A 25,889-nucleotide genomic window follows, 5' to 3' on the forward strand; every position below is an offset into this window, starting at 1 on the left:
CACGAATTATAAGATTTATGAGACTGTAATGTAGTAAAAATAGGCATATATATGCCCTTCTGTTGAAAGATGACTCAGTATACTTCTTGTTTGTATTACGTATACGTATATTTATACCCTTTCTACGTAACTGTTATCAATACTTTATCGAAAATGTCGCGCAAAATACCCGAATATAGCGACAAAACTTCGCATTAAAAGTTGCTCTACAGCAATGTAATATTGTTAAGAATTTAATGCAATTTCTCAAACGCGTAAAAACGAGGTTGCGCCAATAAAATAAGAAAAACACCCCGTAATAGTGCAATTATTCGTTCGAAAAACACGCATTTTTTTTAACGGGGGAAATGTCTATTTTTGAAACGTGTGGTAACAATCTGATGATTTAAAATCGATCGCCTTTCAAAACAAGTAGCCATTTATTTAGAGATCGGTGGTAAGGGTAGAAGATTTAAGTCTTTATCTAGAAAACGCGGACTTAACGTGGCTACCACGTCACCACACGATCCTATACACGACCTTTATTGACATACGGAGGGGGGGTGCTCGGAGGACGTCATAAGCCAACGTCGTCTCGTTAGACGTCATAATTAATAGATCGGGGTAAACACATTGAATCGAATCGATAGAATTATTAAAATAAATTATTCGAGCAACGCGAATTAAAAGATTATAGAGCAAATATCGACTTTCGACGCTCTTAATTCCGACATTCGATCGATAGAATCAACACCCGTTCTGCACGACTGTTTAAACGTGGTTAACCCGATTGCAATGAAATTTTGAATACACCACCCCGCTATAACATTCTCCTCCTTCGTAACGAGAATAAATAAATTAATTAATTAAACTACAGACCCCGTAGAGGGGTGCGCGTGATATATCGACTCGTACGTATAAAATACGATACGAAATTTTTTTTAAATCGATAAATACGTAATTCGTTTAACCCGTTCGATGTTGTCGAAAGCTCGTATTACAGTATGTGTGCAGTCGGACACGTGATCATTTCCATCCCCTCGCTCGGTGGCGCTTCTGACGTCATTCCGGGCGAATGTCAGTATCTGGGATGTTGTCTTCAGACGGCAGGTTAACCAGACAGACCTTTGGTAAGTGCTTTACAACGTAACGCGTTGTAACGTACGAAACGATGCAGAAAATCTTATCGTTGTTACCATTTTAATGCTAATCGAATGTTTATCGATGATTAGTAAAGCCAATTGCGATCTTTTGCTGGAATTTTGCCAGCTAAGCTCATCACCATGTTCGTGTTTTTTGGCAATTCCGAATCTCATCCCTCCTAATTTGCATACATAGCGCAGAAATCTATAAATATCCATTCTAATATCGAAGAAATCCAGAAATATATTCCCATTAACGAGTAACGTGAACGAATATTATCCTAATTTTAATACATTATAATTAATTAATTAATTTAATATGTTTTAGTGTCGTTAATTGTTGCTAAATTTTAATTAAAGCGCATAATCGGTGAGCCAACGAAGAAGAAAGGGGGGTTAGCGCTGGACGATAACGTTTTTGTTTTTTTTTCTCGCCGTCAACGTTTTTTCGTACGTAGAAAATGTAAGCCACGAGGGTATAATTAGAAATTTTCGGATATGAGTTTCCTGCATTGTCGTCGAGAGAACTGGACACGATACTGCTTCCCATATCACGTGGATCCTACGCCAAGGACATTCGTTATTAACAGTTTCCGAGCTCCAGCAATTTCCTGCAAATGCTCAACTAGAACGCTGATCTCCGACTCAGAACATTAAAACTGTATTATACTATTTAAGGTACATACACTTTAACGCTTTCACTTCTTAGCTTTTGGACCATCCCCCAGATTTAAAGCGCCATTTTTTTTTCAGGTGCGAAATGTCACGCCACTCGAAATTGGGAATCGTCTTATCCCTGTTCGTCTTCAGTCAAATGATCCTGCTTGCGGATAACTCGCTGGTGGTGGAGACCAAGTCTGGTAAAGTCAGGGGTACGCGTGTCTTTACTCAAGAAGGAAGTAAGGTCAAAGTTTACTACGGCATACCTTACGCCCAACCACCTGTTGGAAACTTGAGATTTCGTCATCCCGTTCCCGTCAAACCGTGGAAGGACGTTTTGGACGCTACCGAAAAACCCTATTCCTGTTGGCAGGTCAGAGACGATCTTTTTGGCAACTTTTCCGGATCCAATATGTGGAACCCTAACACGGAAATGAACGAAGACTGTTTGAAACTTAACGTGTGGGTGCCGGAAAGTGACGTGGGAGAGGGACTACTAGCCGTTATGGTATGGATCTTCGGGGGTGGATTTACCTCCGGCACGTCCACTTTAGACGTTTACAATAGTGAAGTTTTAGCTTCGATAGGTAACGTCGTGGTGGTGAGCATAAACTATCGAGTGGGATCGTTGGGATTTTTGTACTTCGGCCGAAAGGACGCCCCCGGAAACGCTGGTATTTTCGACCAAATTTTGGCTCTGGAGTGGATACAAAACAATATAAAACAATTCGGAGGAGATCCCGATAGAGTCACTCTGTTCGGAGAGAGCGCGGGTGCGGCATCGATCAGCCTGCACCACCTGTCTCATCTGAGCAGACATCTGTTTCACAGAATCATCTTACAGAGCGGAGCGGCAGTTTCGTCGTGGGCCTTCATGTCTGCCGACAGAGTAAAGGCCAACGGATTCAAATTGGCCCAACAACTCGGTTGTTCTCATAAGAAATCGCGGCTCGACTCTCTGATGGATTGCTTAAGAGAAAAGCATCCCTCCGACGTCATTAAATCTCTAGAAGCTTCTAGCGTTATGGAATTAGTCGAATTTCCGTTCGTTCCGATCGTGGATGGACATTTTCTGAACAAAACACCGTCCGAACACATACAACAAGGCGATTTTAAAAATTGCCCCGCCATTGCCGGAAATAACCACGAAGAAGGATCCTACTTTCTTCTTTACGGACTTCCAGAAAACTTTCACAAGGAAGAAACCATTCACATATCTCAGAGCAACTTTACAGAAATCGTTTCGCTCAGTTTTCCTCACTTTTCGCCTTTGATCCTGTCCACCCTCGAATTCCAGTACAAGGATTGGTTGAACTTTGACGACTCCAAAGTCCTCGATAGCTTAGACAAAATGGTAGGTGACAAATACTTCACTTGCCCGGTTAATCGAGTGATCAACGCTCTGGCAAAATACGAATCGCACATCTACTTATTTTACTTCACGCATCGATCGTCTAACAATCTTTGGCCACGTTGGATGGGTGTTATACACGGTGACGAGATACCTTACGTATTCGGGGAACCCTATTTTCCGGGAAAGAGTTACACCAGCGAAGAGAAAGAACTCAGCAAGAATATGATCGTTTATTGGACAAACTTTGCCAAAAGTGGGTAAGAACGAATTTACATTTTCTAGGTTTTATCAATTGAATCTCGGAAGGGGTTCACACGGAGCGAAGTAATGAGTTTTACAAGTGCACAAATACTTATAAAATTCATCGTTTTGCAACAAAATCTCTAATTATAAACTCCTCCTCTCTCTCTCTATTTTGTTTTTTTTTTTTTACTTAATTGAAATTCCTTAATTAATCGCCTTAGATGTTTTAATTAAAATATTTGTACGGCGAGGTCGCTAATGATCTCATAAGTATTAACAGTGTATCCGTACGAGGGTTTTCCATGTGAAAAGTAAATTGACTTCCATATCCCGTTCTACTTGATGGAGGATATTTGTCGCCAACTTCATCTGTTTTGTCTGCCCGATAGTCCAAAACTATATTTAGAACCCCCGCATTCATTATAATTAGCGTTCAATTTTAATTAAATTCAATTTAATCCGCGTTTCTGCTTTTCGACTCCCTATAAATCTTAATTAAGGTGACAAATAAAACCATTTGAAACGATTTTTCTTTCAGGGATGTTAATCTTCCCGTAAACGTTACCACGATATGGCCTCGGTACAAGATCCACGAAGAGAAATATTTAGTTCTGAGCACGAATCCAACCGTTAGAGAGGGACTAAGAACGAAATTTTGTGCTTTTTGGAATGATTATTTACCTCAATTAGAAGCTAAAACAAGTAAGTTTCTTCTTCGATAATTAACTCGAATGAATCTCGAGACATAACGCAGAAAATTCGAAGAATCTAATTTGATCTTCACCCTAAAACTTCGTAGCTCGTGTAGAATAACATTCGAAATGTGTGCCTTCGTGTAAAAAAATGAGCCTTCAAAGCACGCTCGTTCGTACGAACCCCTTAAAATTATAAGAAATAACTCCAAAATACCGGAAAAAAAAATCCATCTTAATAATAATTTTCGAGACAGGTCATCCGTTTTCTAATTACGAGCGATATCTCGAGGCCCTACGGCATTTGGAAGGATAGTAAAAAATGGGTTCGAATCCCATCCTTTACTATCTGTCTCAATTCTGATTTCCTCTTCGGTGCAGCTAATTCTTAGCGTCATTTTGGATGTTATTTTTATGCATTCCTTACATTTATCTGTAGCTTAAACTCACTTATAAATTTTCTGTGCATGGCACAAACTATGTTATATTTGAAAATTAAGTTTAAAAATTACCAATACTTTTAGATAAATTAATATAAAGTCACTTTATAAATCCGATAAGTATGCGGCATTATCATATTCTACTGTTCTACTGGTTGTAATCATTCATTATCGTAACGTTGATTCCATATCTGAAGCCATATTGCTAACTATAATTAGATCGATATAGATTAAAAACCTTAAAAAGATTAATTATATTCGAGTAACAAAGCTTTGCGTAACGAAATATCGGTCGTTACGTTACAGATCGACTTTAAAAAGAATAATAAATGGTATCTTAAAATGGCAGATGTATCATATAATATTTACATTTGAATCTCTAAACAGTGCCTTATTATTTTGTAAGGGGTAGAACTGTAGAAAAACTATAAATCAATAAATAAATATATAATCAAGAATCCTAAATTTATAACTATAATAAAGAGTATAACAAGAAATGTATTGTTGTTTTAAAGAACAACTGTGTGCAGTAATTTCTAGATTATATCATTATTTAACAATAGAACAACCCAGAAATTTGGTAAATAATTTACTTCCTGTGTTTCAGATTATACTGTTGCTAAATAACAGTATAACCGAATGTTTGGGTTATATACTGTATTATCATTTAACAACAGTATAATCCAGAAATGACATTATAAAATATCAATTAAAATGAAAAATTTCCACTTATGACAATTTCTAATTAAATCAAGCCAATGTAATTAATTAAAATTCCAAATTTAATTGCATAATTCCTTCATTTTAGTGATGAAGGAGCAAGGTCTTTGAAAGCATTGAATGATGCATATTAGATCCTAAACAGTAAAATACAGCATGAAATATTTGAAGTTTTGTCAGCTGTTTATACATCTACTGATTTCACATTCATTTTAAATATTAATTTAAATTAATGTTTATTTTCATATGAATAGAATAATATTTTGGGTAATAGTCATAGCAATGTTAGTCTTTAATATAATTAAAATAATTCACCCACTTGTTACAAGTATATATTAGGTCACAGGAAGCAAATTCTGTTAATTCTGATTAAAAAAAGGAAGGAAATAGTTCAGGAGGAAAGAAAAATTAGGATAAATTCTATTATAGATATGAGTGAAATTGGTAATGTAAATAATGTAAATTCTAGTAAAAAAAAACAAAGGTAAAATGAAGGAGAAGGTTATTAAAAACTGTAAATTCTGTATTGTAAATGCTAGTTTAAAATGATGGAAAGAAAATTAAATGATTATAAATTCTGGTAAAGAATTGGGGAAGAGAAACAGGTATGGAAACATTAAGGAACAGCTACTCATATGGGTTAATGTTACCTTAGGTAGCCAAGATGGCGGCACGTCTCTGATTCCAGCAAGGAAACAGTGGGACTCACGTTCTGACCTAACCTAACCTATTCTAATAAATTACCATAATTATTAGCAACCAAATTATTAGAATAGGTTAGGTTAGAACGTGCGTCCCACTGTTTCCTTGCTGGAATCAGAGACGTGCCGCCATCTTGGCTACCTAAAGTAACATTAACCCTTATATGATATAAAAGAAAGTGGGGAATAAATAAAATGAATGTATTTATATTACTATATTTAATCGTGTATTACAAAATAAACAAGCCGGCATTAAATGGAACGTGTTACTAATTTAATATTCATTTTTCTTTCAAGGTTTACACGCCTCGTGTCAGACGAGCAAAGGACGTCTGGCGTCACTATCACATGGGATGATCATTTTTTACAACCTGATCTGCGTTTTGATCTACACCTTTTGCAGTTCCTAACATATCATTTCCAAATTAATTATAATCAATGTATATACGACAAAGAGCCAAACGTCATTTAATATAAAGGAAAGTATAAGAAGCGAAAGAAAGAAAAAAATATGTCATGGTGCCACACAAATCTTTAGGATTCTTCGGAGTAATTTATGTATAAAATCTAATTGTTTCTTCCCCCCATTGTGGTGTAGTATTGCATATTATTATAAATAATCATTCCATCGAATAAATCCTAGTATTACGCTTCTATCATCTAACTGTGAAGGAAGTCAATCTGCGTAATTAATATTTAATTTATAGATGTAACAAGTAAAAACACAGTCGGAGCGGGGACGAAGGTGAGAAGAATTATGTTAATATAATACTCAGTTTATTATTTAAAGCATATTTTGCCTTATTTTCGTTAGATGATTTTTGTTTATTCTAATAATTGTCGGCGTTAATCTTTAAAAAAAATAAAATAAAATAAAATTGTAGATCAGCGCTAAATCCTCGACATTTTTCGATAAAAATTGTCAAATAAAACATTTTACTTGGTTTTAAATGCTTGTTTTTAGGATTATTTCGTGCCTTTAGATTAATTTTAAGCATCTAAATGAGAAATTTAATAGGTCTCGGAGCTTTAAAATGGCGTTTATTGTTGGCACCATCAAAGAAATAAACTCTCCACGCGCGAAATTAGATTAATCTTTAAGTTATACAAGGTTAGATAAAGTGAAATTAGCAAAATTTGGCATCGGACTCTTAAAAAATCCGGGCTATTTCGGTGTTTTTTAGGGTTTGGGAAGTTGCTATCAAAATGAAATATTGACAGATGACAAGTACGAAATCAGTTCTTCGAAAGGAAATTACGTCAAACTTCCTGATATTATTCACTTAATAATGTCATAAACAACCATTTGATACATTAGAAGCTTTAATAAATCCACTTATATTATTTAAAAATTCATCTCTGATTTAATTACAAAGTGAATAAATTTATCGCCGCTCCTTTCGCGCGGCAAGGAGCGCTCGATACTGATTTTCTTACAGGTCGGGTGCTCGTTTTATACGATAAATACGATCGCTTTTATGGGAATTTTTTTAAGAAAATAACGCAAAAATGATATTTTAGAATAAGAAATCTTTTATTTTTACGTAAATCGACCGGGTCAACGTATAAATAAACACAATTGCGTTAAGATTTCGCGTCATTCTCGAAGAGATCCCTAGCCGAATTTGGGGAAATTTTCGCGATTTTTACGGTAATTTCTTAATAGCCTCGGGGAAAAATCCTTGGCTATTTGGCTGTAAAATCGCGCGGAAACAATTAGATGATTACTTTCGTCGATATCGATTATGCTCACGTAGAAATTCCGAAAATCGATTCTTTGCAACGTGACGCCTATTGTAAAATAAACACGTGGAAGATGATATAAAATCGTATTGTAACAAGATATAAACCATATGTTTACGAAGGAAATAAAGAAGATAATCGCGTTTATTTAACAAACATAAAGGAAGGAAATTGTAATTTAAAACGAAAACAAAATTTATAAAGTCAACATTCGGCTCCTTGTAAATAAAACGTATTTTAAATTTTTAAAAGATTGTAATAAATGTATTTAAATAATAATCGTCTCCATGTAATAATAATAACAAATTTAAGAAAAAGAAACATAAAACACGAAAAGGAGAAAATAAATAAATAAAAAATATCGTTTGTAATTTTAACGAATAAAAATTCCGGCAGGGTGCGCGACGGGCGGTTAGCACGTCGTCGGATTAATGGCTTCCCTTTGTTACTAAGGTGGTTCGATCGGGTTTATTAACGTCAGTACGAGAAGGAACGGTGCCGGAATTCTCTCGGATATGAACGCATTAAGTCTGTACGTAAGAACTTGTAGGCGAATCTTACAGTGGAGTGGCGACGAGCATCCGGGAGACATCGATCGCTTGCTGTTGTTCCTTCGTCAGACGCTCTCGTGCTGCGTGTGCGATCATCTGCCCGTCGTGCCCATGTCGTCGACCACGTCGTCGTGCCAACATTCCGTCTGCAAGTCGTGCATCGGGGGAAAGATGAAGATCAAACCCTCGTGCAGCTGGTGTAAGGATTACAGCAAGTACAGCGAAAACACCCATCTCAGAATACTGCTTCAGTTGTACAAGAAACTGTGCGAATATTGCGCCAGCGTGTCGCTTCCTCTCAAATTCTCGCAGCTGAGCGACGCGACCAGCGTCGACTTGGCCGAACTGGTGCGAGAAGGAGTCTCCCTCCCCGACTCGGCCGAGTGTTTACCTTCCGCGGCGACAGATGGCGCTACTTCGCAACAGCTCCCCGCTCCACCCCCTCCTCCGGTGGTCAACGGCGAGACCAAGGAACTGTCCAACGGAGTATACAGCGTCACCGTCTCCGAAGACAACTCCAACAAGATCATGATCAAGAGGACGGCCGCCGACGTCAACAACGAAGTCGACGTCTCGTGCAAGAAGTCCAGATCCTCCTCCTTCAGGAGCGCCAAGTCGAGATTAAAGAAGAAGGGGTGCAGGTGCGGTCTGGCCACCCCCAATCCCGGAAAGTTGACCTGTTGCGGGCAGAGATGCCCCTGTTACGTGGGCAGCAAGGCGTGCTACGAGTGCCGCTGTCGGGGATGCAGAAACCCTCACAAAGCGGAGGATGCGGATCAGAGGGGGGAGGATGCTACCAAATCGCGTCAGCAACCCGCGCAAAACGAAGACACGAGCGACGTCGACGTCGACGGTTAAAAAGTTGCCGGCAAATTTACTCTTTAAATGGTTAATCGAAGGTTTTATAAATTTGTAACCGTCTTAAAAATTAATTTTTTGATGAAATTTTAAAACAAGAAGAATACAGCGCGAGACGTCTCTCGGAGGCGCATGCAATGCAACCTTCGTAGAGTTCTGCCATATCTTATATCGGGCGAGGGGGCACTCGGTCGACCATTTGAAGAGTATTTTTTACACGAATGAATTTTAATTGTTGTTCATCATGAATTATTTTAAAAGAAAATCCGCAATATTTTAACGCCATCAGAGTGCGGACGTCACTGGTGTTTTCGCTTCATCCCGTTAATGACGAAAACGTCTGCGTCACTTGTTATTTTCGTGCGGTGAAATTCGTCTCTTCTCTACATTCGTAGCGTGTGTGCCTTGGGGGGTGTTGTCGACCGAGTCCATAACAGATTCATTGTGATATTCATATTTTAATAAACCATCGCATCGTTCAACAAACTACAAAAAGAAACAAAGCTATTCGAGTGTTCCTGATCGGAAACAGCCCAAAAAAACAAACAAAAATCGAGCACTTTATGTACACTTATCAGTTCAATAAATAGTTATTGCCACGTGTCTCGCCGATTGTGTTTAATTTTACGAAGATTCAAACCATCTCGTGTTAAACCAGTGGCCGCGTTGCCTGGTAAGGCTACTTTACAGGCCTATATTTGAATACGAATGACAGTTTTATTTGAAAGAGATTATGCCATTGGCTCGTTTATCTGGCTATATTTGAAGTCTCCTCTTATTCGATGATGTAGGATAAAGATTTTTTGGTGACGTATTCGTCGGAATTCGGACATTTCGATGTCTTCAGTTTCGTTTCATTATGAATGGAGATCGGGAACGAATTACTATTTTGTTTTCTATAGTTTTTCATTAAAGAAGCGGGATGGCCGACATCTAAGGGGTTTTTGGAGGATCCGGGCGAGCAATTCCTCACGAATTTTTCAGAAGAGGTTAGGCCCAGTTTCTTGCTGCCCGGCAGAATCTACGAAAAACAGCGGCGCATTATAGCTTCACGGAGCCAAGACAAATTTGAATTAGGGGGCCCCGTGTATAGTGGGAAATGTTTTCTTATAAATGATTAATTTGAGGCCCTAAGCAATTCCCCGTAGGATAACGCGCCACTGTGGAAAAAGTCCTCTCAGTGCCCACAGGGTGGAAAACCAAAAATTAAGCAACGCAATTGATGCACCATTTGTGAATTCTACTAAAAGGCGATTTAATTTCGGACAATAAAGTTGTTCTCTTAAGAAAACGTAAGTTTCGAGTTTTTCGGAAAAATTCCTAGTAGCGGAACCATAAATATAAATTTCTTTCCCTCGATTTAACACTTATTTAAAAAGTCCCGTACCTGAAAAATCTCTATATTGTAGGCACTAACAGCCGACAAGAGTTACGTTAGACCAACAACGAGGGTCGAGTCTTGTACACATTTGAATCAATCCATGAAAATTTCTGAACCGATTCCCTCGCAATTACAGATAAATTGTTTTTAAATTTCTCAAAACCAATAAACATTTCGTTTTATATATTAAATTAATGGCGGTTCGTTTTCTGTAATCTTTTTGTATATCGGAGCTCCAACCCGATTATTCGGCCGAAACCGAAAATAGTAACGAATCAAAACGCTTCAAAATTCCACACGGAAGAGAGTTTAGAAGAAATCGCATGAATATGGAAATTAAAAGCAGAAGCTGTAGTATCAAGAAATTGCTGTTTTGATGAACAGATCTCCTTCTGAAATTCATAAAAATTTTGGAAAAATCATCATCAATACCTTCTAAACATCGATCGGGAAGGCCCAAAATCATATCTCAAAGGGATGGTAATTGAATTGTGCATCTCGCATCGAAACAGGATAAATCAGTTGTTCAAATTTTGTGTGAAAGTGGATTAAAAATATCAAAAATCACCGTTCGTCGAAGAATTTCAGCAACTCCACGTACAAAATTTGATGGCTTGATGAAATTAACCATCGCTAACAAAACGACACAAATCGGCAAGAATGCAGTGGGCTAAAGATCACACGCTGTGAGAATGGCCAATGGCTCTCAATCCCTTTCAGAGATGAAAAGAAATTTAATTTGAATGACCTAATTACTGGCATGATATTAGGAAAGAAGAGAGCAGGCAACTGGGTACTTGTTCTGTTATGGTGTGGGGCAGCTTTGGATTTAATGGTTTATCAAATTTGGTGATTTTAACTGTAGACAGACATATAAAGGTTATAAAGAAATCCTAAAAAAATAATTTATTACCTGTTGGAGAAGAAATTGGAGGACCCGATTGGATTTTCCGACAGAACAATGCCAGTATTCATTGTTCACGCTCAACAACTAAATAGTTCGAAGATCATAATATTCAAGTTACGAAGAGGCTCGGACATTAATCCTATTGAGAACTTGTGGGTGCATTTTTTCTCGAAAAATTTATGCTAATAACAGGCATTTTACGACGGTTTCGGAGCTTAACACTTTATGTAACTGTCAAATATTCTAAAAACAATTATATAACATTGTATTGTGTTACAAATAAACAATAATAACCACTCGCATTGTTAAGAAATATTTAATATTTTTAAAAAATAATAATAAAAACATGTAGATTATTATTATCTATATTTCTGGGACACACTGTATATCAAAATATTAGGCGTTTTTCGGATGTCGCCATTTGCAAAATCGATATCTATGATGCAAAATTTATTTAATTCGGTAAATGATTTCAAAGTATTTTTTAAAATTCTTGAATTTAAAATTAATTGATATATTTTAATATAAACAATTACAACTCTACGTTTATTTACATTCCTCCAATTCGAAATATTAAACAAATTTCAACAGAAGTTTTTTTTTTTAAATTGGTAGGGCGCACTTTTTTTATTTTTACAGAACTGTTCTTAAATAACCTAATATAAATTTTCCAATATATAATTAACAAAATTATTAATAATTAATTTCGAGATTAGATAACGTCCAAAACACGAATACATTTTTAATAAAAGTTAAAATACTATTTAATAGCAATACTCGTCGACAGATGGCGGCGCATATTTTATAAAGAAATTTACCGTCGGCTTGGAAGAAGTTCGTAAAGGGAGTGGCAAAGAGAATAATAATAATAAAAAAATATATTAGAATAATATTCCGAGGTACGTTTCGAATTAATACTTTTAAAATAATCTTAAATAAATTATTAAATTTAAAAATTTGGCAACGTTAGGAGGCGCACGACGTACGCCGTGTTTTTTTTCTATTGTTACGTAATTAAAACGTCAGCGGGAATAGTTAAACGAAAGAGGTCAATTTTTTGCACGGAAGATTAATACGGGAAAAGTTTTTTATTTATAAAAATTAGATTAGAGTCCGGCCGACTTAGTGTCGGAGGAAAGACGAGGAAGATGCCAGTGTTGTCATCTAAGCCTTAATGACATGGCATCGGACGGAGAACAAATCATCTGTGACCTTAATTTCCAGGCGGATGCCTTTGACAAAGTATCCATCGACATCGGCACAACAGACACGTTGCTTCCATCCCAAACGTTATATTTAATTCCCGGTAATCGAATCAGGATCCACCCATATAGTGCCGCGACGTCACGAAAATTAGGGACGTTTTACCGGGCGAATTTTTAGCTCCTAACGAAGACCAGAGACGAAGATTCCTATTGGTTGTCTGGCGGAGTCGGTATCGCGGCATTCATCTGAGGAGGGAGAAGATTTTCGGACTTTCGCCCCGAGTGCAAAGGGGAGAGCGAGAGTTTGTTTTTTTTCCTTCTTCTTCTTGAAACGGTCTCTAACCTGGACTTAATGCTCTAACTCCAATCCAGCGGAATAAGCCGAATTTGACAGACGTTGTCTGTGCTCGGTCGAGCGTCAATCTTCCTCCTCCTTTCTTCTACCGAATCCGTGACGTCAACGTTCATAACCCCCCACACGCGAGATCGGGCCCGTCGCTATCGAAATCCTCAAACACCTAATTTACAAAAGTCGATTTTTGCCCTCGTTTCTTCCTTTTCTGTATAAAAAAATATTTAAAAGAAAAAAAACGCCAAGTTACTTCCAAAAAAGAGAGAAAGGAAGGAAAAAAAAAACACTAACTTAACCTAGTTTTGTTCGAGGGGGAGCGACGGAAGAAGCGAATAAACGTCGATGATTGGTTTCTGCTCCGTTTGATGTTGCACGTGCTACGGACCATTGGTCGAAATGGTGGCCACTCGGTTGTTACGGTTCAGCGATCCTTCGAGTGTTTTTCCACCGAATGTCTGTCAAATAGGCTTTTTTTCCCCCTCCTTCTCCTCCCTCTTTCCGTTTTAACTGTTTGTCTCGATTTAACGATTCCGTTCGCTTGTTAACAACAAGTGAATGCTCCATTGTGTTCTTCCTTCACTTGTTTACGTTGGAGTTTAACCGATCCAAATATTTGAATTGGTAATTACGGACCCATTCAGAAAAAGTCTGAGTCGCCTAATTGCCTCTTTGTTACGCTTTAAAATAAAAACAAAACAAAAAAAACCACTACTTCTGTGTGACGTAACTTACGTCGCCCGAAATTTTGAAGAGAAAAACGCCATCTAAGCTCCACTTAGCGTGTAAATACCTAATTCTGCACGTCGTTACGTGTTACGGTAATGTTACGCTGTGAAAACGTAAAGTCGCGCACACTGTTTTTAGTGTTACGCGTTAAATGTAAAACCCGTAACGCCCGGAAAAGCGTTAATCTACGGAATATTCTCGCTGTTAAGAGCTTCGGAAATTGATTGTTGCGTCACACATAGGCGACAAACGTTATTCCGAATCGCGGCTTTTGGCGGAGAGTGAATCAACACTTCGAGGAAACCAGAAAAAAAGGAGTGTATAAAAAGAGCGCGCGCGCGAGAGAGAGAGAGAGGCGCATTTAACACCAGATCGGACAATGTGCTGGTGTCAGACTAGTTTCTCGCCTCCGACTGAATATTGTGAATGATTTGTGTTGAGAAGGACAATCAATATCACTTTCTGCGCTGCCAAAACAGCGGCAGTCACGCCCTGGCCTCGTGCTAATGGCACACCACCATCCATCGCTTCCGTCGCAGGACGGCGGGTGGTAGTTGGTCGCTATTGGTCTCATCCATGCATGAGCTGAGGCGTGAGTCAGATGCCTTCTGCAAAGGAAACGTTTACGTCGGGTCGTTAAGAGTTCGCGCGTTCGCTACTCGTTAGGTGACGATATATCACTCCAACATATTGCTAAGTAACCAACGACGTCTAGTGGACGCCCCCCCTATGATGCGCCCACTTCCTGCCACTAAGAAAGGAGAAGGGAGGTTACGGACAGACGACCGGACTCACGCTCTTCTTCGTTTAAACTTTTCCCATCCTTTCAGCTCTGTCTGTAGTTTAGAGTTCTACAACCATTTCTGAACGAGTTTGGTGTTTTAGAACCATTTCTGTCTGTACTTTAGTGTTCTAGTGTTTCGTAGATAATTTTCGACCCTGTAAACGCGGACGAATGGCGAAATTGTGCAGCTCGTTAACTCTTCTGTAAATTGTTATTGTTAACAGAAAAAAAGGAGGGGGAATAAATCCATCTTCCGCCTCATCTACTCACCACTTTCCTACCAGCTATCCTCGCGGCTAATGGACCATTCGTTTTCTTTTTATTGAAATTTTAGAGGTCACGTGGTGGGATTTCTTCGTCACTTCCGATTCGGCAACGTCACGGGACGCGATCCTCTCGTCTACTTCCGTTAACATAAAGCCCGTGATGGATGAGGGAAGTTGAATGAAGCGTGCCAGTAACTAAAAGAGAAAAGGAGAGAGCGAGAGAGTTCTATTAGAGTAAAACAAATCCCAATTAATTCTTATTGTATTTATTTGTCTGTTTCTCTATACTTAAATGGACTGTTTATACTACCACATTAATAGAAAATGTAAATATTCTGCATTAAGGTTAATGTCGGGTCGCGCATTATATCCTCTGTCAGACAGTCAGGGCGTTTAGTATGCTGCTGGAATCGTGTTCAAGGGTGGTTGTGGTCCGTATAACGGGCCCTTCCCCTCCACCAAATAACGATACGTGTAAAAATGCCAGTCCCTAAGCTATAAACTCGTAACGCCAGGCCCTAAGCCGCGGCTTAGGGCCTGGCGTTACGAGTTTATAGCTTAGGGACTGGCATTTTTACACGTGTAAATCGAACTTTGAGTATACAAACACCCTTACTGGTTCTATTCTAGTAATAGAATATCCTGTGTTATTTTATAGTGTGCTATTCTAGTACAATAGCCTACTAGAACAGTTGTGTTGCGTTATGGGGTGTGTGTACTGTACTGTACGTTGTGTTGTTCTTCTGTGTGTGTATAAACTATTGTTCTAGTATATACTATACACTAATACACTATTCCCTAGTATTATATAGGCATGCTCTTCACTAGTAGCGTACCGAAAATTACGAGTATTTGTAATAGAGGGAAAACTGTATTACAACTGCACTTTATAACAGTAATATTTACAATGATTTTACTGGTTTAGAGAGTAATTCAAAGCGTAGAAGGCGCTAATGAAATAAATCTTGGACTTTAGAGATTATCTGCTGGGTATAAAGAATGGCCGAAATGCTTAAGGGTAAAGTTTATTTCCTCGAGCAAACGGGGGAGATCCCTTTTCAGATAGAGACGGTCGGGAGACAAATTTCCTTAAGACAAGGATAGATGCTTATCTGAGAAAAAGTACACGCGCTTACGCCAGAACAACACCGAGACAAGCGTCGAGTCTGTCTGTTGATCTATCGCCTTGTTTGTCTTTTGATGTAAGACCGAGGATAGCATCTTCTTGTCGAATTTGTTGCTCCTCCGTCCCTCCTCGTGCCCTTCCTCCTCACCTCACCATCGATTTAGAGTGGGTCGTAACTCTCAGCCCGGTCACGTTACTTCTTAAATTTCGGGTAGGTGACAAGTCGAGGACTTCATTCCTCAAAATAGGAGTAGGAGATAGCGTTATTGTTTTGGCATCCCCTTTATCCGGAATAATCGTTACAAGCGGGAAAAGTCTCTGACGTCCAGGCCAGAACGGGAATAAGCGCTTAGGGTTACGGGTTCGATTTTTTTGCGGGACCGAACGAAACACCTGACTCCTAAACGCAGTGTATTACTCTTTCGTATATTAAAAGGTCATTTATCAGTGGGAACAACATTTCTGCAAACATTTAGAAGGTATCAATCGGCTTTTTCATAATGCCCCACAGTTAGTATTCGAGGCCATTGTAAGTTTGTTTGGACTAAATCTCTAACAGCGGGATAACGTCGACGCGTATGATGGATGGGCGGAGGATCAGAGTTTGGGGGAAGCTGGTCCCAAACTGGCCACCTGGGTGGGACCGACGCCGGCCACGCGACAATGGCCGAGTCGGAGACTCCGGCTTTTTAATAATGGCGGCCTTAATGGTGTGTAAATCTCGGAGACGGTTAATCCCCGACGTTGTAATTGCATTGTCCACCGACACCGATTCGACCCCGACTCGGGAAGTGCCACACGTCCCACGCGCGGGAAACGTCACCGCAAATAACTAATTGAAAGCGATTTGATTAAAACTTTCTTTATGAACTCCTCCATATTGAAGTCATCCATCAAAGGAAGCTGCGTCACCTTTCTTAATTATCCCTACCGGGCCAACCGCCCCGACTCTTCCCGTTCCCTGGCTCCAACAGGAAGAGGGGGCCCCTCTTCCTATTCCAGTCTGGGATCCGCTTCCACTCCGCGGGGCCCACTGCCCCTCTTCCTATTCGTACAAAGGGAGCCACTTACTTTTCGCCGGGCCCACTGCCTCTCATCCTATTCGGGCAAAGGCCCCAAATAGCACGAGGGGCAGAGTTCCCCTTTGCCTGCGATTTTCGGTTGGTCTCGAACCGAAAACGGCGGGAACGGCCGGGCGCTCCGAAAAATGGCACCCTTTGCCGAGTGGAGGAGGGACGGGCAATCAGAATTAAAGCGGAATATTGTAATAAGGTTAGAAACGGCCATCTGTTGTAACTTATGGCGATTAAAGGATTAATTTCATTAAAGTGTGTTCTCTGCATCCCTCCTACCTTTGCCCGGCATCGTATCAATCAACACGGTCCATTCTATTGCATTAGTGGTTGGTTGCCGCCCGCCAAGCAAAGTCTTTCCGTCTCTGCTTGCTGCCGGGGTCTTAACACATTAGTGGCTGGACAGGACGCTGTGGTGTCCGACTTCCCGCTGTCTTCTCCATCGCCTTATAGCGCTGACACTAGATAGACTGACTTCCCCACCGACTTTAATGTTCTCTGCTGCCTCCTTTTTTTTCTGTCCTTACAAGCGGCTGCTGATGCTAGATCAGTCTTCGACCATCTGACATCGAGTACCCTATTTCTCCACCCCCTTCCATTACCGCAGCCGGGAAAAAATCTAGTCTTGTGTCATTAATATGCGCGAGGAAGAAGACGTTCGGCCGTCTGTCACCTTGCGTTAATCCTGTCCTCGGATTTGGGCCCGCTCCGAATTAGTGCCACTCTCCGAGAGAGTCGCGAGGGGGGCGAGCTTAACCGAGCGCGACGTTCGTAATGCGTAGACAATGTCTTCTTAATGGGAAAGTTTAGTATAAAGGTTCCTGCGGGGCGACTTCTCGTCGCGCACCCCAATCCCGCGGAGGAGCTAACTAGAAGGAAGCATTAAGCGTTACGTCACTCTAAACGTAACTAAGGCGCAACACCGGACGGCTCAGTTACGTTAAAAAATCTTCTCGACCGGTGGCTCGCGAGGGAATTTCCGCGGTGCCATCTGCTAGGGGGTGGTTAATCTTCCAAGGCTGTTAAAAATAAGTAGCTTGTTTGCTGGTCGGAAGCCACGCGCATCCGGCACGAGAGGAGGAATAAACACTCCAACGACGATGCTTAGGGTATTGTGTGTAAACCGCTTAAACCAGGTTGGAGTGGATAGGTCCACTCCGTAATAATGCTCGAAGCGTGCCACAGATGTGTAGAAAGCGTAGGAGGAGGGTCGACGTTAAGGGACGTTGTAAGTTAAACACTAAAACCACCACTCGAAAGGACAATACGGGGTTTAAGGTCGGGTAACGCTATTGTGTTAACGAACTTCTTAAGAATGCCCCGGTATATCGTATATATATTATGTTACACGCATTTAACGAACCTTATCTGGCAGAATCAAAGGATAAGTAGGTCTATATACAAGCGGTAAGGGGTAAACTCACCGTAAAGAACCTCCGACGGGGAAAAGACTTCGCAACCGAAGTATCATCCGGAGAGAACGGTATCTGCCCGAACACCGGGGTGCCCCCGAAAATAGCCTGGAGTAGTCGTGTTACCGTTCATACATATGGATGAAAGGAAGGTACAGACACACACCGGCACCCCCCCCCAAAAAAAACGCGATTTATAATCCAAATTTCACTCCAGACGATGCGGGTTTATGCGATTCGAGACCCCCAAAAAAATTCACACTAGGCCGGAGAGAAGAGGAAGAAGAAGTAAGCTCGTGTTGGTTAGACAAAAGAAAAGAGCGCGAGCGTGTGTAGAGGCGCAACGTCCCGCCAACGAGGGGGCAGGCGAACTTAGATTGGCAACGAACACCTACGGAGCCCGAAATCCCATCCCGACGAGCTACCATCAGTCACGACTCCAGTCCGCTGCAGGGGCTTTCCTAAGCTGCCAGTTCCGTCTCCAGCAGCCTCACCATATAAAACCTGAGCGACAGACATTGGCAGTGACATTGCGACGGAGAATACCGCCAGGTAGGTCTCGTTTTCTCTTCTCTACTCTCCCTACCTTGCTCCGCGGCGCGGGCGCGCGCGTAGTTTCTAATTAATCGTCGACCCCCGACCTCCCTCAGCGCCGGTTAGGTTTTCGTCCACCCCTCTGGAGGAACCGTAGAAGGGTGGAGAAGGTACGGGTCGGCCACGGAAGGATACATATTTGGGTGGGAAGAAGGGTCCCCCGGGCCCGACGACGTCGACGAGGTGCCACCCGCGGATCGCAACCGACGTCCACTCCTTAATGAACAATCGGAGGACGAAACGAAAGCGCCAATCAGAACGTGGATGGATGTCGAATGTAATCAACTTCTCTCTGGGTATCCTCCTCCACCCGGGGGGGAATTCGACCCATTCCGTTGCAAATAATTAACTGATAGCAGCAACCTTAATTTTTACTAATTTCTACTAATCTCGTTGGGTATTATTTTACGCGCGACCCCCGTCGACATCAATTAATTCGTCAGAAAATGTTCGTTTTTCATTTCCGCTCCACATTCCTATCTCGGTTTGCATCCCGGCGACCTGTGGGAACCTTCCTTGTTTATAACCCTCCCGGCAGATAAATTCTGCGCGCGCTCGCTTTAAATAAATCCCCTTTTATGGCCAGAAATTGTTCCCCAAACGTTAAATATATCAAATGACTTTATCACTATCGTAAATCCTCCCCACCGCACGCGCAAACGCCAACCGTCCTCTTAATTTCTCTTCATCTGCATATTTGGTTAGCTCCCCCCTTTCCTTCCGTTCCCTCCCCGCCGTTTGTTTATAAATAAGAACGGAAAATCGCCGTAAAATTAAGAAATTCGATTATCCGGGCCGGGTCCTTCCCTTTAACGCTCGAATTTTGGCCTCGCTGCACGTAACTACGCGTGCAATCGCCGACTGCGATAGTGTCTTGTATTGTTACGGGCGAGGGGTCGTGTTCTTGTTATAACAAATGAAATCCGCTCTTACTTACGCAGCCGGAGATGGTCCTACCTACTTATACAGAAGGATCATCAGCAACAAATGCGGTGTTTTTAATTAGTAGTGTCGGTGGCCACCGCCGAACACGAGGAGGGGGTGGAAAGTAAGAAAAGAGGAGCGTGATCGGTGTTATTAATGCGCTCGCACTTTTCCGAGCCAACTCCTTCTCCGCATCCGTTTATTGATAGAACGTGATGAAAGAAAGTCTGTCGAATGGACCGAGAACGGCTGTAAAAAGGAGCGTCGACTCGTTCCCCGTCAATAGAAGTAGAGAGGAGGAAAAAGAAAAAAGAGGAAGGTTTGACAACTTCGTCACCCCCCGCCGAGATCGAACCGTATTCTGCACAATATCGACGCTTATACTCGAAATATTGCTAGTTCTCTGCCTGATACAAAATGTATTAGTCTGTCTGGAGGACAATAGAAGCTCGTGCAATTTCCGTTTCCCCCTCCCACGTCAACCTGCTCCTTTGTTCCTGGATTTTTTTTTTCATCTTTCCTTGGACGGATGCTCTTTGATCGACTCCTCCTCCTCCTCCTCCTCTAATTTTGCGAATTGGAAAATGTGACGCCGTTCTCAACCCGATCCTCACTTTATAAATCCCATAATACTCGTTTTAGGAGGAAGATCCGAGAAGATGGATGCATTTTGTGTGATCCAAACACGAAAAAATGCAGTGGAAAAGTGGAAAAATATGGCTATTTTATCCGTCTTTCTTCTTCTTCTTGTCGCTCTTAGTTGTTGCTGGCAGAGACTCGACGCCCGGTGTTTGCAGCTCTTCTGTCGACGTCACATTTCTACCCGTTTCCAGATCCGCATCCAATATACTAATTAACACAGGAACGGTACTAGTCGCGTGTGGAAATTTAATTGACAAGAGGCCAAAATGGCGTGGCAGTAAACAAGAGTTACGGAGGAGTGTTAGACAAGAGAATGTTCGCCGGTACAGGTATAGGCCTAGACAGTAGACGTAAAGGAAGAGGAGGGAAATAAGGCCCGTTCATCTCTATATTATTTTATGAAATTTTAATCTGTAGGCACGGAGTTTAATTAAATTCGTTGGGTGGATCGTCCACTTCGCTCTAGGATCCCCGGATAAAAGCTATTTTTAATTAAAAGGATCAACAGGAATCGTCGGACGTGACTCGATAAGGGGAGGCAAACACAATAATTGTAACTCGTACACACCGTAATTAAAACAATACAAAAACACGAGAGGCCACTCCGTAAACACCGAATAGAAACTACAATTCTACAGCCCCGTGTTCGTACAATTACTTTAAAAATTTCTTTTCCACCCTTTGCGCCTTGTTCTAATTTAACAATTAAGCGAGGGTCGGAGATACTAACTTGGATTTTGGCCTAAGTTCGGACCCGGAAAACCAACGAAATAACGTTTATTTTCTAGAAATCCCGTGTTTTTAGACAATAAACTAGCATTTTTGGTAGTTTGGGACCTTCTAAACTTCTTGGGAGGCTCTTAAGATTAGGGATATATCTGTGTTTGGAGGAAACGAAGAGCATCTTAAAGCTTGTTTCTCTTCTCTAAGTCTGGATTATAAATTGATTCTTACAGCCTCATCCCTCCACTTCACTACCTAAGCGCGAATTACGCGCGATATATGGAAAAAGGGGGGTTTTCTGGTGGCGTTTTCCGTTGTAGTGTTAATAAACGAGAAATATAGGTATTGTAGGGTGGCCTAAACCTTGTGTTCGGCGATGGGTGGAGCGGGAAGCGAGTTGTCAATCCGAAAGGTGTCTTAGGCCATTGCGCTGGGTGTGTCGGTGCGTTGTTTGTAGTGTTGTGGGGGGAAAGGAAAACAATTCTTCTGTTAATTTGTAAAGACGGCGGCGATATGGTGGACGGGAGAAGGCGTAAATGGCCGGGGAGGGGAGGCGTTATGGGTTCGTCCGTGGCACTCTAAACAAACGGGACGCATTCCCGTCGACGGACATCTACAAATCACCGCGGCAGCGCGTCTCGCGCGCCTCCCTTCGAGAGGCGGGGACGCGAGGAGGCTCGCTATTGGAGGAGAGAGAAGCGACGCAGGGGGCGATCCAATGGGCGTCGCCGGCCGGGAGAGTAGTCGGGTTGTAGGAGGCAGGTTAGGTGCAGCTGCCATTAAGTGCGCGATTATGGAACACGGCGTAGGGAAACGCACGCCGGCGCTGTACCTCGTGGACGTGGCGAGTCAACCCGTCAATGGACTACCCGCTTTCGGGTACCCGAGCGGCCACGTCCAGGAGCCGTCGGCGGACATGTTGAACCCGTTCGTGGACACCCACATCAAACTGAGTCCACCCCACGGAATGACGGATCCGTCGGGAGGACATCAGTTCTCTAGTCAGAACGGATACGGAGTGTCGCATCACCACCCCTACGCATCCAGGGACTTCATCTTCCACCGCGAGCCTCCCGCCCCCCACGGCATGTTCGTGCACGGAGGACACGCTCCCGACATATTTTCGGGTCTGGATCACCATCACCCTCCCGGTCACCAGGTCAGGCTGTCCATCCCTCCCGCGGACGTGTACGGAAGACCGGAACCCTTCAACCAGATGCCCACACCCACCTCGTACGGCGGAGGACCGGGGGCCTTCTTCCGTTACGTCAGGCCCCCGGTCAAACAGGAGCTCACCTGTCTGTGGGTGGAACAGGACCAGATGACGCCCAGGAAGCCGTGCAACAAGACTTTCACCTCCATGCACGAGATCGTCACGCACATCGGCGTGGAACACGTCGGAGGACCCGAGTGCACCAATCACGCCTGCTATTGGCAGGATTGTTGTCGCAACGGAAGACCCTTTAAGGCCAAGTACAAACTGGTCAATCACATCCGGGTTCACACGGGGGAGAAACCCTTCCCCTGTCCTTTCCCCGGCTGCGGCAAGGTGTTTGCCAGGAGCGAAAATCTCAAAATACACAAGAGGACCCACACAGGTAGGTGCAGGCGGTTTTAATCCTTAAAAAAAACGCTAAAATCCTTCGTCCCCTGGCAGAAACGGACCTGTATTAACGAGTATCTCGTGTGTAGGCCCTCTCTAGTGTCTGTGGCATCTTCCTAGTGTAGTAAGGAGTCCACCGTCCCGTTTAGGCCTACGGTAACTCCACCCCCAGCAAATTTTGGCCTAGAGAGCGTCGGGCACCACATCCTGTTACAGAAAGACTCATTCTGGGATTTTAGGGTGCAGGAATGTGGCGCTCAGCGGTTTGTCCCTTATTTAGAATTCCTGCGCCGATGAAAAGCTCATTAAAATGTTATCCGGGTGGAAGAAGGAGGTCGTTTACTCCGAGAATTGCAAATTTATATCATCCCTCTCTGTATATTTGAATATTATTTTATATAATTAATTACGTGTCACGCTTCAGCGAGCCCGGGATTACGTATACAAAAAATCCGCCTCCAAAAATGGTATCTCTTGCAGACTTTGTTACTACTACCTTAGATGTTTTCTGCACTCCACGGACTGCCCTTTACCTTTCTTGGTACCGCCATTTACTGTGGCGGGCCTCGAATGTCACAGAAATTGTCGGGAGTGTCGGGGGGTTCGTATCTTAATGCATTAAGCTGCCATCTGTAACGAATCTCTTTGCCTATTCCAAAAACACAAGTGTAGTGTGATCCGTCAGTCGACACTAAATCAAAATTAAGTGTATATAGATTCAAAAATATGCAAATTTGCCCCTCACACGCTTCATTTGTGTCTTGGCAACGAATTTAATTAGCATCGTTTACAGCTTTCGGCCATTTTTGTGCCAAGACGATCATTTCTTTCGCTTGGTTTTTGGTTATTTTTCGCTCATTTTTGGATAATTAGAGCTAAGCCCGCCCCCAAAATTCATTAAATCACGCAAGCATTAGCCAAATTACGCAATACTTACGGTATTTAGGTAATTACGTAAGTATTTCTGGTGTTAGCTGGTGTCTGCATCTCTCATTTGGAAGACTTCTCCAACCGAGGAAACAGATGGAATGCAATTGCGAGTGAGGAATTCTGCATAATATGCCTTATTATTACTGCGTAACAGTTACCTTTAACGTTATTTAGAGGTTAAACGAGTCTACCCTGCACGCCTAGGCAAAAAAGACCGAGTCTCGTGTTAGGCCTTTTACGTGTTTTAGGCCTCGTGTCTCTCGCATCTTGAGCCAAATCACACGTTTTACACTCGAGTGCGTGGTTCTTAGGCATTGTTAACGTCTTCCCGTAAACAATAAGAAAGATATTTTCGTGTGTTCCGATCGAAATAGACAAATGTCTGGTGTAAGTACACAGAAGAAACGTTCGGTTTCTTAGAATAAACACGGGACGACTAATGTAAAATTAAGGCAGATGGCAACTACTTACTCCTCGCAGTCGACAAACGAGAATTTTACACAGGCATATTAGCCCGTCGGGCAACATCTCCATCGCCAGTCGGTCGGTTAAGCTGTCTGTCCGTCAAACGGTCGATGTAACAACAAAAATGACGAAATTCTTCTTAAATACGTGTCGGGGGGTGACGAGCGGCCGCGATTGCGGGGAAGGCAAACAATAGGCGATCCGACGGAGCGTGCCGCCATTAATGGAGTGTGGCGCGGACGTTTTCGTCGCCACTCGATTATACGTGCGAGTAACCGATTCTCCGCCCCTCCCCCCTCGCCGACATCGATTTTTCGCGATAAGAATCGCTGCAGATTGGATATTTTCCGCTCCTGCGCTCGCGTCCAGCGGAAACCATATTTTTCTAGAGACCTTAAAATTGCGTGGTGTTTTAAGACGTGTGACGTTTTCCCGTTGCAGGTGAAAAACCCTTCAAATGTGAATACGAAGGTTGCGACAGAAGGTTCGCCAACAGCTCGGACAGGAAGAAGCACTCGCACGTGCACACCAGCGACAAACCTTACAACTGTAAGATCCGCGGTTGCGACAAGAGCTACACCCACCCCAGTTCTCTGAGGAAACACATGAAGGTGCACGGAAAGTCTTCTCCACCCCCGGGTGCCACGCCGGGTTCCGGGGGGAGCGGATCCGGATACGACAGCGACAGTCAGCCCGCGGGTACGGTGCTGCCCGGTCACGTGGTCTCGGAGGGGGGACACCCGGCCAATCTGGCCGAATGGTACGTCTGTCAGCCGTCCGTCGGCATGCCCACACCGCCCGACAACTCCCCCTGGCCCACCCTCACCACCTGCATTCTACGTCTTACTAATCCGTCTACGGCCGTGTTCCGGTGCAGGACTCCAGCACCCTCTCCCCGCACCACTCGGACTCGGCGCACGAGGTAGGTCCTTTCCTTCTCCTTCCCCCCTTCGTACGGAGTGACAATTTCGCTCATTAATTTGTTTTCTGTTTTCTCGCGTACAGCCTGACGTGGGTCGTCTACCTCGCATTGTACAGAGCGGTAGAAGGCTCGTTGGAAGGGAGCGACGTTTGTACAGATCGCGCGATGCTCCGTATGTATCCATTATTGTTCGTATGACGAATTTTAAATAAAAAAAATATCCATGTACATAACAATGTGGATATTTATTTCCTCGTCCGACGCCTGCTTCTGACGTGATACAAATGACTGCACTTTCGATTGTTCTCCACGCGCCTTTTAATTGCCTCTCCATTGTCGCCTTACAATTGTTCGATTCATTTGTCGACCGCCCGACTTTCCACGACTTTAGACCCCGTCAGAACTTATTATCCTTCCCCTAAAACCTTAAAATCTCCCTACACTCCGACCGATTTGAAAAATCGGTTCCCTTTCGCCCAAAACTGTAAACGTTCCTCGGCTCCAAAAACGTTGCACCTCGTTCCTACAACATTTTTCGAGTCGTTAAACCCAGTGTCATCGTTGGTAATTGTAACACTAATTACATTCGGCATTAACGCCAACACAGTGTCGTGCAAACGTAAATTTAAGTTAGGCCCGGTTTCTAATTAGGTCTACGATTATGATTACGACCCGCGTTATTAAACGTGGTAAACTTGTATAATCCTTCTCTGTGCACGTCACAACGAACAAGTGTGACGGGTACGGAGAGATACAACGTAACTCTTCGCA

General features: G+C 42.5%; 3 protein-coding genes across 3 annotated transcripts; all 3 read left to right on the forward strand.

The window, feature by feature from the left end:
• Positions 1-1,568: 1,568 nt before the first annotated feature.
• On the forward strand, positions 1,569-6,802 carry LOC136976713 (acetylcholinesterase-like). Its single transcript, XM_067272081.1, has 4 exons — positions 1,569-1,799; positions 1,875-3,392; positions 3,917-4,080; positions 6,229-6,802. Exons 2-4 carry the CDS (start codon positions 1,882-1,884, stop codon positions 6,339-6,341), a joined length of 1,788 nt encoding a protein of 595 aa, XP_067128182.1. The 5' UTR covers positions 1,569-1,799; positions 1,875-1,881; the 3' UTR covers positions 6,342-6,802.
• A 1,253-nt stretch (positions 6,803-8,055) lies between these two features.
• On the forward strand, positions 8,056-9,687 carry msl-2 (male-specific lethal 2). Its single transcript, XM_067272090.1, has one exon. The coding sequence runs from the start codon at positions 8,190-8,192 to the stop codon at positions 9,081-9,083; it is 894 nt and encodes a 297-aa protein (XP_067128191.1). The 5' UTR covers positions 8,056-8,189; the 3' UTR covers positions 9,084-9,687.
• Positions 9,688-21,961: 12,274 nt separating this feature from the next.
• Positions 21,962-25,358, forward strand: LOC136976962 (zinc finger protein ZIC 4-like). The gene is made up of 3 exons (XM_067272368.1): positions 21,962-22,796; positions 24,638-25,118; positions 25,202-25,358. Exons 1-3 carry the CDS (start codon positions 21,992-21,994, stop codon positions 25,314-25,316), a joined length of 1,401 nt encoding a protein of 466 aa, XP_067128469.1. The 5' UTR covers positions 21,962-21,991; the 3' UTR covers positions 25,317-25,358.
• The last annotated feature ends 531 nt before the right edge of the window (positions 25,359-25,889 follow it).

Source organism: Centruroides vittatus, unplaced genomic scaffold (assembly GCF_030686945.1).
Source record: "Centruroides vittatus isolate TY-2023 unplaced genomic scaffold, ASM3068694v2 contig_1112, whole genome shotgun sequence".
Classification (NCBI taxonomy): Eukaryota; Metazoa; Arthropoda; class Arachnida; order Scorpiones; family Buthidae; genus Centruroides; species Centruroides vittatus.

Bases quoted from the DNA above. Each gene is read 5' to 3' on its own strand.
- LOC136976713 (XM_067272081.1), top strand. From the start codon at position 1,882: ATGTCACGCCACTCGAAATTGGGAATCGTCTTATCCCTGTTCGTCTTC. The intron at 3,393-3,916 runs GTAAGAACGAAT...TTTTTCTTTCAG, and splicing joins ACAAACTTTGCCAAAAGTGG to GGATGTTAATCTTCCCGTAA. The intron at 4,081-6,228 runs GTAAGTTTCTTC...TTTTCTTTCAAG, and splicing joins TCAATTAGAAGCTAAAACAA to GTTTACACGCCTCGTGTCAG.
- msl-2 (XM_067272090.1), top strand. From the start codon at position 8,190: ATGAACGCATTAAGTCTGTACGTAAGAACTTGTAGGCGAATCTTACAG.
- LOC136976962 (XM_067272368.1), top strand. From the start codon at position 21,992: ATGGAACACGGCGTAGGGAAACGCACGCCGGCGCTGTACCTCGTGGAC. The intron at 22,797-24,637 runs GTAGGTGCAGGC...TTCCCGTTGCAG, and splicing joins ACACAAGAGGACCCACACAG to GTGAAAAACCCTTCAAATGT. The intron at 25,119-25,201 runs GTAGGTCCTTTC...TCTCGCGTACAG, and splicing joins ACTCGGACTCGGCGCACGAG to CCTGACGTGGGTCGTCTACC.